Source organism: Littorina saxatilis, linkage group LG10 (genome assembly GCF_037325665.1).
Source record: "Littorina saxatilis isolate snail1 linkage group LG10, US_GU_Lsax_2.0, whole genome shotgun sequence".
NCBI classification, from domain to species: Eukaryota; Metazoa; Mollusca; class Gastropoda; order Littorinimorpha; family Littorinidae; genus Littorina; species Littorina saxatilis.
In genome coordinates this window covers 14,201,959-14,215,992 of record NC_090254.1, presented here as the reverse complement: position 1 = coordinate 14,215,992, position 14,034 = coordinate 14,201,959, and the positions used below count along the sequence as shown (strand labels likewise).

General features: G+C 41.7%; 1 protein-coding gene and 1 long non-coding RNA gene across 2 annotated transcripts in view; one reads left to right on the top strand and one right to left on the bottom strand.

Annotated features, from left to right (window-relative positions):
- Positions 1 to 401: 401 nt before the first annotated feature.
- Positions 402 to 4,374, bottom strand: LOC138978218 (uncharacterized). The gene is made up of 2 exons (XR_011459606.1): positions 3,814 to 4,374; positions 402 to 1,060 (listed from the first exon to the last, which is right to left on the bottom strand). It is a non-coding gene; the product is annotated as an uncharacterized lncRNA (long non-coding RNA).
- A 5,672-nt stretch (positions 4,375 to 10,046) lies between these two features.
- Positions 10,047 to 14,034, top strand: part of LOC138977779 (uncharacterized) — a 55,303-nt gene continuing 51,315 nt past the window's right edge. The window contains exon 1 of the mRNA XM_070350384.1: positions 10,047 to 10,177. Coding sequence (XP_070206485.1) covers positions 10,114 to 10,177 — 64 coding nt within the window. The 5' untranslated portion in view covers positions 10,047 to 10,113. The remainder of the gene's footprint in view (positions 10,178 to 14,034) is intronic.

Genomic DNA, 14,034 nt, shown 5'->3' with positions numbered 1-14,034 from the left:
ATATGTATCTTTGGTCACAGTGACACACACACACACCATACAGTGACAATTAATGCAGGGCCGGACTAGGGCTACCGGGAGGGGGGGGGGGGGGGGTTATGCAACCCCCCCCCCTCCCCAACCTAAACATGTACCTCACTTATTTAAAAAAAATGTATTATTGTTTATTTTATGCTGTTTCATGCAAGGAGCGACCATTTTCCTATCTCAGAATATGACCTACCCTTCCCCTGACCCCAACAAGGGGCAGAGGAACATCCCCCTGGACCACCACTGGCAACCCCCCCGCCGCCCCCCCCCCCGCCGCCCCCCCCCCTCCTCTTTGCTTAGTCCGGCCCTGTAATGTACCAACATTCACTATCTCACTCAGTCTCAATTCGCACAATTTGACACAAGAAAGATTCCTATTCATACACATGCATATATTTAATCAATGAAGTAGATACATTCTCAAACAAAGTTTCAACATGTTGCACCCAAATTAAAGCATAAATTCTTGTGACATTTAATTTAATTAATTAATTAACGGGAATTAATCGATGCTTTAATTTGGGAGTTTAAAATTTGTCGCAATAATTTCTTGGTCAAGTTTATTTACATTCTCTGCTAAAGAGCTTTACAGTCAAATCCAATTTTCCACACCTAACCTATAAAACACAACATTCCAAATGAAAAAAAAATAAAAAATCATTCTCTTGGCTCAGAATTGGTGTTGATTAATTGTAACACAAAGCAATTTACTGAAAATGTTACTTGTCACTCACTTCAACACTGTCGCCAAGCCAGTCTAAACTGCAGCACGCTGCTTCAGGAGGGACTTTTTCCTTTACACTTTAAATCCAAACACCATCGGCTGCGTAGAAAAATCACTGAAAATGCTGACTCAAAGTCAAACCTTAACCAAGCTGGCCTCCAGGCTCCAGCACAACAACCTTAACCACCTGGTTCCCCTCGTTCTTCGCGAGGCACCACGACTCGGGAAGCTGCTGTACATCACGACACAGTTCTTCAAAGTTGTAGTTGCAACAACCTCTGGCAATTCTGGTGCGGGACGGAATGTCTGAAAAAAAGCAGAACAATAAACCCTTAGTAAAACTAAATTTCTAGAGAAATAAGTCTAACTGTCCATACAAATAGCTGGATGATAGCTATTAATGGCAGTTGATAGACGTTTGAAGTTGAACGATTTGGTGGAGAATAGGTCGACAAGCTCTCTGAGCTCCGGTGAAAGGCAGTTGAAAGGCAGAAAGAACAAGCGTTCTGCAATAAAGCATGCAATTTAGAAGTGACAATGAATTTAACAAGAAGGGCAAAGCCCATACGACTCACATGCTTTACACATTTTTCCTACCAAAATACATGTGACCTTGACCCAAGGTCAAGGTCATGCAACACAAAGCTGTTAATTCAAGACATAGGAAGTACAATAGTGCTTATTGGCTCTTTCTACCATGAGATATGGTCACTTTTAGTGGTTCACTACCTTATTTTGGTCACATTTCATAAGGGTCAAAGTGACCTTGACCTTGATCATATGTGACCAAATGTGTCTCATGATGAAAGCATAACATGTGCCCCACATAATTCTTAAGTTTGAAACAGTTATCTTCCATAGTTCAGGGTCAAGGTCACTTCAAAATATGTATACAATCCAACTTTGAAGAGCTCCTGTGACCTTGACCTCGAAGCAAGGTAAACCAAACTGGTATCAAAAGATGGGGCTTACTTTGCCCTATATATCATATATAGGTGAGGTATTCAATCTCAAAAACTTCAGAGAAAATGGGAAAAATGTGAACAAGAAGAGCAAACGCTCGATCGAGTCACTTTCGCAGTTCTGAATATTATGACCTTGAAAAAGGTCAAAGGTCACCGAAGCAGACGTCAAAGTGTAGAGGTCACTGGGAGTCACGTTCACATAAAATTTGAGCCCGGTCACTTTTATAGTTTCCGAGAAAAGCCCAACGTTAAGTTGTGTGTTGCCGAACAGAAAAGGCTAGTTATCTCCCTTGTTTTTCTGATAACGTTCGTAAAAGGCTACAGATGTAAATACTTTGATGTAAAGAATAATCCTACAAAGTTTCAATCACATCCGATGAACTTTGTCAAAGATATAAAATGTCTAATTTTTCCTTTGACGCTGACCTGTGACCTTGAAAAAGGTCAAAGGTCAACGAAACCATCGTTAAAGTGTAGAGGTCATTGGAGGTCACGACTAAACAAAATATGAGCCCGATCGCTTTGATAGTTTCCGAGAAAAGTCCAACGTTAAGGTGGTGTCTACGGACGGCCGGCCGGATGGCTTTTTTTCTCAAGTGACTCAAAAATAGCTGTTTTTTAGGCAACATTTATGGCCCCTGCGACCTTGACCTTGAAGCAAGGTCAAGATGCTATGTATGTTTTTTGGGGCCTTGTCATCATACACCATCTTGCCAAATTTGGTACTGATAGACTGAATAGTGTTCAAGAAATATCCAACGTTAAAGTTTTCCTGGACGGACGACTCGGGTGAGTACATAGACTCACTTTTGCTTCGCATGTGAGTCAAAAATCAGGTCTTAACAAGAAGGGCAAAGCCCATACGACTCACATGCTTGACCTAAACCTAGCAATGACATCATACACTAAGAACTGCTTTACACATTTTTCCTACCAAAATACATGTGACCTTGACCCAAGGTCAAGGTCATCCAAGGTCATGCAACACAAAGCTGTTAATTCAAGACATAGGAAGTACAATAGTGCTTATTGGCTCTTTCTACCATGAGATATGGTCACTTTCAGTGGTTCACTACCTTATTTTGGTCACATTTCATAAGGGTCAAAGTGACCTTGACCTTGATCATATGTGACCAAATGTGTCTCATGATGAAAGCATAACATGTGCCCCACATAATTTTTAAGTTTGAAACAGTTATCTTCCATAGTTCAGGGTCAAGGTCACTTCAAAATATGTATACAATCCAACTTTGAAGAGCTCCTGTGACCTTGACCTTGAAGCAAGGTTAACCAAACTGGTATCAAAAGATGGGGCTTACTTTGCCCTATATATCATATATAGGTGAGGTATTCAATCTCAAAAACTTCAGAGAAAATGTGAAAAATGTGAAAAATAGCTGTTTTTTAGACAACATTTATGGCCCCTGCGACCTTGACCTTGAAGCAAGGTCAAGATGCTATGTATGTTTTTTGGGGCCTTGTCATCATACACCATCTTGCCAAATTTGGTACTGATAGACTGAATAGTGTCCAAGAAATATCCAACGTTAAAGTTTTCCGGACGGCCGGACGGCCGGCCGGACGGACGGACGGACGGACGGACGACTCGGGTGAGTACATAGACTCACTTTTGCTTCGCATGTGAGTCAAAAACAACAGAAGACATCAAGCATATAGACTATATCAAAACAGAATTATGCAAGAGGGGAGAGAAAACAAATATATTGCACTGATCTTTTTGATGTGTTGATCTGACTTCAGTTCCTGCACCATTTTTAACTTCCATGCATGATGTACATTCAAATCAATCAATGGTTCAGTTGTGTGCAGACTCTCTTCGGTGTCCGAACCCTCCCCCCGTGTACACTACATTGGGTGTGCACGTTAAAGATCCCACGATTGACAAAAGGGTCTTTCCTGGCAAAATTGCTCAGGCATAGTTAATAATTGTCTGCAGAATCTTCACCTTGATGAAGGCGGCAGTCTAAAGAAAGAAGAAGAATATATCACTTATCGGTTATTTCTTGAATATCTGTTGTTCCAGTTCTAAATTTTCATGGTCTTTTACATAGATCTGTCAATATTTTTACTTACTTTTGGCAATTCTTAGAGTTTCTTTTGTGGTGATGCTGTCATCTTTTCAGCGATTGAGATGTCGGTACTTTCCCCCTGAAAAAACAACAACCATGGAATAGAAAGGGTATCTATAAATCTACAGCCGAATTTCTAACATTCAGAAATTGTTCTGTTGCAAATTTGTCGGTTCGCTGAGCTAAAATAGTGGCCGATGTGAGCGAGAATTCTGCAGAAAAACGATCTGCTGATCAGCTTGCGTGCACAGCTTCGGATTTACCAGTGTGTCAGATGCTCTCGCGTTTCAAGTGTTAAAAACAAAAATAATGACGTGCCGTCCACAATCAATCTTTATTGTTGATTCACATGACTCATTTCAATCATCAGCAATGATCTTTTTGTATTGCTTTGTTTGCTTTTCACATACCTCAGCCACAAACTCCACCTCCCCTTCGAAATTCTCCTTCTTCTCCATGTGTTGAAAGACTGCACCGGAAGTAAAGTTACTGTCAAAATCGTCTTTTCCGCTTTCCGCTACTTGGTGAGCGCGCGCAACGAGTTGGCGATCCCGTCAATACACATCTATGGATAGTTAGGATGGGTTCACTCGCCATCGATCACAGATTATTCCCCCCTCTGCTTCTTTCTCTCTGTAAACGTGTACTAGGGCTAGTTATTTTTCGGTATCTTACCCAACAACCAAAATCACTTGCCCAGCAACGGGCCTGAATCCTCGATAGCTCACAGGTTGATGAGCTAGACTTTGAGGAACTACTTTAGCGATTGAAAAGTTCCGAACGCTCTAATGTACGAAATATACATCTCTAGACCAAACAATACAAACATACTGCATTTAAACTAGCAACTAAAGGCTTGAACACATTAATCTCCATATAAAATCCATGAGTTTGGTTGTTTTCTAAACCCAAATCTAACGATCAGTGCAGAGAAACTCGCTTTAGATCTCTTATGAGTGCAAGCAAACTTCCAAGGCAAGTAACTCTCGAGAGTAGTTCCCCTTCCAAATTTTCTGAACTGAGTTGCTTTGACAAAAGACTGCAATCCGACGGTAAGTTTTCGATAATATTTCATTTTATAAACAGATCACACGCAACCAAGTGCACACATCTCATCAATTTAAGGAATATACAGCGGTTTCATACATTATTTTGCCCCATAAAACTGAACTTCATACAGTTTTTAACGTTGGAACACGGGTGCTAAAGTTCGTCTGCTAGTCCCCTAGAACATTTCCCACACCGTATACCCGGCTGCACTGTGAAATCACCTCAGCAAATTTTCTCACCCAGCGCTGTAAGTTACTCCACAAAAACACCAATAATTTCACACACACGACATATCATAACATAAAAATTGTTTGCACTTTCGCCTGAGGGGTAAGTTTATCTGCTGATCGACCCGTTTCATGTTTTCAGTGTGTTTGTGAACGTTGTACTTCAAATATTTACACCTATTGAAGCGTATTCTGAGTAAATTATGACTTTCCGTAGTTACTATAGAAATTCAAGCACCTGACAAGAGATGAACACACTTTTAATGTAATCAGTGGTCATTCCTTGACATCTGGGTCAAATTATATGATTTAAAATATAGCAGGAGCGTCATATTTCTTTAATCTGTGGGGACACTCGAAGATTTTTCGGCTGCACACCTCAGCCGCGCTAGGCGACGCACCTCAGCCATTTTAATGCTAACTCGGCGACACACCTCAGCTTCGATTCGTGTCTATTTTGCCTATAATAGAGGGTTTCTTTTAATTGTTTAACGTCTAGCCGACTACATAGACCCGTCTGAAGGCGTAATAGGCGCCAACCTTCTCCCTGTCCACATTCCAGACTTTCTTTCTAATTCTTCTAAAGCTTGTGAACAAAATTTAACACAGTCTCTACTAACTTATCATAACCGAGACAACGACGGAAACGGAACTGAAACGGATCATTGATGAGCATTGCAGTGCGCGAAGTTCCTGCAAACTACACGCGTTGTTTCTTTTGGGTCTCATCAGTGAATATTGTTTTTAAACAGGTAATTATTTTATTTCTTACTAAACATCGAAACATTTAGTTGGCATAACTAAATATTGATAATTGGAGGCTAGAAACAGACTAAAATCAATGCTCAGGGGTTCTGACAGTGCTTTTGTTCATTGAGCATTGGATCCGTTAGGCAAAAACATAGTCTGTTTAGGGCATGGGCACTGAAACCCGGTTGTTTGAATTTGTTTAATCATGCTACTCTTTTCTGTAGATATTAGTTTAGCAGACAGGGGACGTAATTTCGTAGCAACAGAGAGAACAGGTAAGCGATCACAAGTAAAAAAAAAGTTGTGTCCCTTGAACATGGCCTCAAAGAGTGTCTCCTTGAAATTGACGATTGCAATTGACGATTGAAATTTACGAGCAATTAAAATAATTCTGCCGCGAGTTGAAGAGGGTTCACGCCAGGTGAAAAATAGCATGCTTTTTATTTCAGGATAGCCACAACAATAATATCTTAGAAAATCCCTTTATTAGGGTATAGCAATTATCAATGAGTGGTGGTGCTTTGGCTTGCTACCCCTTCGACTTCAAATACCAGAAGTGGGAACTGTCGACGTAACCATTCAGATCCAGATCCAGAAATCAAACGGGGAAGCATTTTTAATCACATACTTTTCTTTTGAATAAATATCGAAATATGTAATTGGAACAGTTAAATGTATTGATCAATGAAGGCTCTGGGCTAGACACTCGTTATCACTCGTCCATGATTCTGTCATTTAATATGTAATTCATTCTTGTAGCCACACTTTTCGTCTGTATTTGCAGATGGAGTTGTCTGCTGTAACTGACATGGACAGCTTTGTTGAGTACGAGTGGCTAGTGATGGAGTGTTGCCAGTTGTGTTGCGTTGTGTAAAAATATGCGTTGTGTTGCTTAGGATCATTATTCAAATTTGGAGAGAGAGAGAGAGAGAGAGAGAGAGAGAGAGAGAGAGAGAGAGAGAGAGAGAGAGAGAGAGAGAGAGAGAGAGAGAGAGAGAGAGAGAGAGAGCGCGCACACAATCGGCATACACAAGCAGAATATGATTTTCCATACACCTAGATGGATACACAATGTGTACACAATGGATTTCAGATTGTTTCTTTGAAACAAATGCTGAGGTGTGCAGCCACGTGTGGCTGAGGTGCGCAGCCGAAGAAAAAAACAGACGGCTGAGGTGTGCAGCCGAAAAATCTTCGAGTGTCCCCACACATTAAGAGAATATGACGCTCCTGCTATATTTTAAATCATATAATTTGACCCAGATGTCAAGAAATTACCACTGATTACATTAAAAGTGTGTACATCTCTTGTCAGGTGCTTGAATTTCTATAGTAACTACGGAAAGTCATAATTTACTCAGAATACGCTTCAATATGTGTACATATTTGAAGTACAACGTTCACAAACACACTGAAAACATGAAACGGGTCGATCAGAAGATGAACTTACACCTTAGGCGAAAGTGCAAACAATTTTTATGTTATGATATGTCGTATGTGTGAAATTATGGGTGTTTTTGTGGAGTAACTTACAGTGCTGGGTGAGAAAATTTGCTGAGGTGCGCATCCAAAAATTGGCTGAGGTGATTTTAACAGTGCAGCCGGGTATACGGTGTGTTTCCTAAGCGATACCAAAACATGAACAGAACACACACAATCTGCCTTTACCGCCACAGCAGAATAACAACATAACTGTGTACTTGATTTTAGTCCAAAACAGGGAAACGGACAAGAAGTGTTGACAGAATTGAATGATTTTCCCTGAACTATACAACCGCGTATTTTTCAATCGCCTGCGCAGGTAGACTGGTTGAGTCAGTGAATATGATTCGATCAAACTTTCGCACAAAAACTCTTTTTTCTTTGAATAACTGAAGAAAGGAGGAATCACAGGCACTCGTCACGAGCGGACGGGATCAAAGTGGGCGGGCCCCGCCCACCTCGTGACGAGTGCCTGTGGGAGGAATAAAGAGCTTAAACAATGACCACGAGTTGATTACTGGAAAATAAACCACGAGTGGGTATTTGCAGCCGCTTGGTAATTCACGAGTGTGCGGAGCACACGAGTGATTTACCAAGCGGCTGCAAATACCCACGAGTGGGTACAAATACCCACGAGCGGCTGCAAATACCCACGAGTGGGTATTTGCAGCCGCTTGGTAATTCACGAGTGTGCGGAGCACACGAGTGATTTACCAAGCGGCTGCAAATACCCACGAGTGGTTTATTTTCCAGTAATCAACTCGTGGTCATTGTTTAAGCTATTTATACAACGAACAACACGGGTCAAACATGCAGTCATGCAGACGACATTTTGTACGCAATTTCATTTCAGCCTAATCACTCAGAGTGTCAAATCAGGGCCGGACTAGGCGAAGAGGAGGGGGGGGGGGGGTTGCCAGTGGTGGCCCAGGGGGATGTCCCCCCTGGCGGCAGGGGCGGATCAGTTCATTTTATGACTGTTTTTTTTCAAAAGTATATTGTGAAGATATGGGTGTGAAGGCGCGAAGTGCTGAGCCGACGGCGCAAAGCGCCTAGCTTGCTAGGGGGGTCCGGGGGCATGCCCCCCCCCCAGAAAATTTTGAAAAAAAGAATGCAAAATGGTGCAATCTGGTGCATTCTGAGGATGATCATTACCAGTTTCAGGCAGCAGATTTTGTCACTGATTAATACCCCAAAAATTGAAACTCAATGTAAAATAAAGAAATGCATACCTCATTCAATATTTTTATTTTTTGGCTGGGGGGGGGGGGGGGTCCGGAAACCCTAGAACCCACCCCCCCCCCTCGTTGTGGGGGTCAGGGGGCGAAGCCTCCTGAAGCTGACGGGTAGGTCATATTCTGAGATAGGAAAATGGTCGCTCCTTGCATGAAACGGCATAAAATAACCAATAATAAAATAAAAAATTAAATAAGTAAGGTACATGTTTAGGCTGGGGGGGGGGGGGGTTGCGCAACCCCCATAACCCCCCGGTAGTCCGGCCCTGCAAATGTTCGTCATTCAAATAGTCCCTATTCTTTTACTTTATTCTTAGTCTCCGACTCGTCGGCATTATACTTGTCTGGTCTAAATATCGGACCCCATTGCTACGATTAAAACACAATAGTTAAAATCATGTTTTTGTCAGCAACAAGGACCAGAATGGTCCATGTCGTTGATAGCAGACGACGGTTCCCTTTCCGCATGAAGCCACGGAAATAACCGAACATTGAAAAACCCACGGACATGTATTACGGAGAAAACTCGGGATAACCTGATGTTTAGCATTACGTCAATATGCTAGGAATCATATGACGTCATGACGTATCGTGCTTGCCTACGTAGATTGTATATATGTTCGAAAGTCTGACTTCTGTTGTGAATTCGCGTGGTGAAGACTGCGGTAAATCTGTAGATGATAAGAGAACAAGGATTGTCTCAGAAGAAACGACTAAATGTTTCAGACCGGTAACTTCATTTCAACATTGCACTATATAATGGACGTTCTATGTGACAGGAGAGTTTGCTGATTTTGTGTTAAACATTGGAGAGATCGTCTGCTAGAATCAGAGATAGGTCGCTTCAGATTGCAGCTTCTGGAAATTTACAAGGTTTGTTGCCTGTTAAAGAACTGGATTTTACACGTACAGTAAGCAACAACAAAAACACACACAAAGCAAATGGCATCGTCTGTCGACTAGTCACAGAAACAAACCTGGCGAGGTATGCGTGTAGGCTACTTCATACACGTCAGCCATTGTTGTTACAGTTTTGAGTCAACGTTGTACGTATTCTTCCGCAACAGGGTCCAATCGTCTGGGTTTCAAATGTTCTAAAAATAAATTCTAGTGTTGATTATTTGTTAGCCCTCTTTATTCTTACTTCGAATAATCCACGTGTGATTTTTGGTGTAATCAAAGTAGTTCGTTCTAATTTCTCACTTGTCTAAAAATAATCAACTAGATTTAATCCACCCCTCGGTTGCATTGCAGGAGTTGTATAAAAAGAGGTTACACACCTCGTCTCAGTGATTATTAAAAATAATGGTCTCAGTTAGAGCGGATCATGAAAAAGCTCGCTTCTGTAATTTCTTCCAGGCTTTCAAAGACTACGTCGTTCGGTGACCGTGACCGAGACTCGAACGCTCGAATGTATTTTAACAAACAATGACGTCAAGGTGTGCATTTTACTGCGATTGGGTCATTTTGCTCAACACAATTTTCCAGTTCGTTAAAGATGGGGGAACAAACTTCATTTGTGTCTTTCGCAAGAAAGCAGTTTGCTTTGAATTTAATGCAATGAATTTTGTGTTTTCGCCTTTACTGCTCGTCGGAGCAGCTATTCTGCTGAATGACTGTGCTGGTGAGTTTTGTTATGGGGGAGCAAGCCTCCGCTAGTCTCTGAGAGAATAAAAAACGCTCGCGCTGGACCCGAATACTCTTCAGACTGGCTCGCTCCCCCAGTATGAAAGTTTTTGTCTTGTGCACGTTTAAGACCAAGTGATTGCTCTGTGTGAATTACAGGCATTCCCTTTGCTATATAAATACATTGCATGCGAGCCGAGGATGTGCGTGGTGACTGGCCTTTCTCTTTTATTTGATCACAGTGAAAAATATACTGCCGACCCTCTTCATAACTTAACAATATAAATGTTTGGAATGCCTGTGGTGTGAATGTTGGTTTCTGACCAGAAATGCAGATCTATCTCTGGCCGATTCATAGATTCAACCTACAAACTGCGACCTCATCTGTGATCAGATGGCCAAGCAATGCGTGAAATCTTTTATTCTAAAGCCTTATGGCTCGTTTCGACAAGCATTAAACGGATGAAATTAACCACATGCAGTTTATTCTTCAGAAAAATGCACACAAAAAATGGGTTGGGTTCGGTGATTTGTACATAAACGTCTTCCTCACGATAGATTCGCTGCTTTGTCTTATGAAGCCGTCATCAACACGAACACAATGATTGCAGAAGCAAACTCTGTACCTACACGACCGAGACACAAGACTGATTATTTCACAGCTGCAATGTGAATAGAGAACAGACGTTTTGGGTAAGCTTACTCACGTCAGGTCTTCACTGACAAGCTAGGAACAGACGGAAAATTCCAAACAAAAGTAAATGACGTCAAAGTCTCTTTCGCTTTGCGTGTAACTTTGTCATGACGTCTTTTTGTGACGACAGTATCCGCTGGCTGGCTGGCGGTTGAGGCTTCGTCTTCAGCTCTACACGCACGCAGACAGCCAGGCAGGTCTAATCTGCACCAGCGGTGTTGGAAGGTTTTGATTTAGAAACACTCGAATGTTACTTCGACGAGATAAACGAACCAAAAGTCAAAAGTGTGCCCCAAATTCGGAAAATATTCTTTCAAAACGGCACTGTAAAAACCATCAACATCACTGTGAGAAAATAAACAATACAAACACAACCAGTTCCCCTGTGGAACATTAAGGGTGGACTTTCCCACAACCTGACCTACAAAAATCCTCTGCGTGCGTGTGATGATGCGGGAAACTAGCGCGCTGGCTGGCTGTTCTATCAGGCTGCGTGTTGCCCCGCCGGTGTGAATTCCTCCCACCGCCAAGTCGTTTTTGTGGTTTATTTCGCATTTAGGTCCCATGTAACATTATGAAGTTTTAATACGACCAATCGGACCTATTATCAAGTTAGTGTATCAACTTTTGAACGAACTGCGCCCAATAGTTTCCCAGCAATAAGCTGTTAAGTCGAGACAGACAGACAGACAGATACACAGACAGACAGACACACAATTAAAGTCTGCTGAGCCCAAGTACTAGCGTACTCGGGGATAAGAAACATTCAAAATGAACAAACGGCGTTCACTTCTTGTACGCCATTTCCACGCTTCTTGTTCTCTCGGGTGGGATGCTTAAATTGTTCCGCATAACTCTAACTTGTGACGATATTAAGATACGAAAAAATGGCACGATGGGCCACGATCGTGGCTTTTTCGGCGGAGCACGATGAGCCACGTCACAAGGTCACCTTGCCTTGCTCACGACTATCTATAGCTGGCCAATCAGAAGGCTTGTCCCCGAGTACGCAGTAGGAGGGTCCAACAGATGTGTGTCTGTCTGTGTATCTGTCTCGACTTAACAGCTTATTGCTGGGAAACTACTGGGCGCAGTTCTTTCAAAAGTTGATACACTAACTTGATAATAGGTCCGATTGATCGTATTAAAACTTCATAATGTTACCTGGGACCTAAATGCGAAATATTCCACCAAAACGACTCTTAACGGGGGGAGTTTTTGCGGTGGGAGGCTGTTCGTTTTGCGAACAGCCAGTCACTGAACTAAAGGGGGGACTTGGGCGGCTTGAGCCGAACACGTCACAGAGTGACGAGAAAAGCATGATTTGCAAGCCAGCCAACGGGTGGGGATATGGTCTCGGCAAAGAAACTACAATGCACGGTTTGGTCTCGGTGAAAGAGAGACAGAGAGCACGAGAGAGTCTATGGCCAAAGTGATCCGGGTTCGATTCCCGGCATGGGCGGTCTATTTTTTTTATTTTTAATTCTTGTTTACTTTTTTTTAATCCAAGTGATCCGGGTTCGATTCAATGGGCGATCAATTTATTTATTTATTTATTTTTTAATTCTTGTTTACTATTGTTTATTATGAACGTTTTAATGTTTTATTTTACTCTAATAATTTTTTTAATTGTGTAAAATAAATAAATAATTTTTTTTTTTAAATCCACGTGCACAAGACAAAAATTCTCATACTGGACAGTCTGAAGAGTACTCGGGTCCAGCGCCAGCGTTTTTTATTATGTTTCTTCATCATTTCCGATCTTGCAAAAATGAGAGATATTGATAGCGACAAGGAGCAGGAAGATAATGGTCAATTTACCTGTGAGGAGTATGTTGTTGACAGTTAAATTAGGAAGGTAAATGTGACCCTCCACCACGGAATGAGTCGTATGTCACCTCGCGCGGTTCTGCGCTAGGCTTGTAAGTCCGGAGAGTGTCTGGTAACAGTGTGCGGGTTACCTTAGTCACAGGCTTATAACTCAAACAGTTTTTGCTCTTTTCTAAAACGGGTTTCACCACTGGATAGAGCATAAAAAACGCTTTAGAAAAATGTAAAAATATGAAAATCATGCAAAGGTGACATGAGACTCATTCCGTGGTGGATGGTCACAAATATGCATTTATTTCTGTTTGTAAATGAACAAGATGCACGTGGTCGCATTTGTAGAACAACAGTTGATCAGATCTGACTGAATTTGATCGTCGATTTTGGCTTGTTTACATTAACATTTTTTTGTTCACCATTACTTCCGCCACTATGCGGCGTGTTTATCTATCATCTTTATACTCTGTACATTCAGGTATTACTGCAAATCAAACACATTTCATTGCATAGCTGAAGCTTTCTTCTTTCCAATGATATATATACTATAGTTTTCTGTGTCTAACTCTGGTTTTTTTAGACAACTTGCAATTAAAATACAAACAGTAAGCTTACCCATTTTTGGTTTTGCAGGCTCTATAAACGCCAATATTTGGTGAACGCTTTTAAATTTATGCAGTGCCAAGAGGGTTAACGAAGGCGAAGAAGTCACGATTCTACTAAACAGTTTCCCCAGGGGAGACAGACGACAGAACAGAAAGAAGAGCTACAGGTGCCACGTACCAAAACAAACGGACAGATGGAGCAAGCTTGCTTCATATTTAGTGAATCATTGCTTACTAAATTGCCTTAAACGAGGAATGGTCCTGACTTGTATCTCCTTGCCTCCGTCGCGTTAAAATGCAGCTGCAACCGTTGACATGGTACAGTTTTAAAGTTATTTAAAGTTAAGGGATAATACCTAAGACAAATGGCCCTCGGGTCGCTTCCAAATGTATACCATAAGATTCTGCGTTACAAGTAATGCTACTCCGCAAAAGTACTACCTACACTTTACAAAAGCAAGTGCCATAAAAGCTTAACAAAATGTCGTAAACAGCAAAGGAAAAGCAATCTTTGTGACTGAGTTACTTTCCTTGTTTATGTACGCGAAGCGGTTTCCAGGCCACGGCCGTCTTGCCGTCTGAACTACTGGTTTTTTTTCGAACACCGGAGGAAAGCAAAGCCCTGAAGCGCATTCACTCACTTTGACTTGAATTAATTGTGGTACGTTTTCGAGTTAATCGTGCCGTGTGCGTCTAGATTAATAAGGCGGAGTGGATTCCCAAGATTCGCCA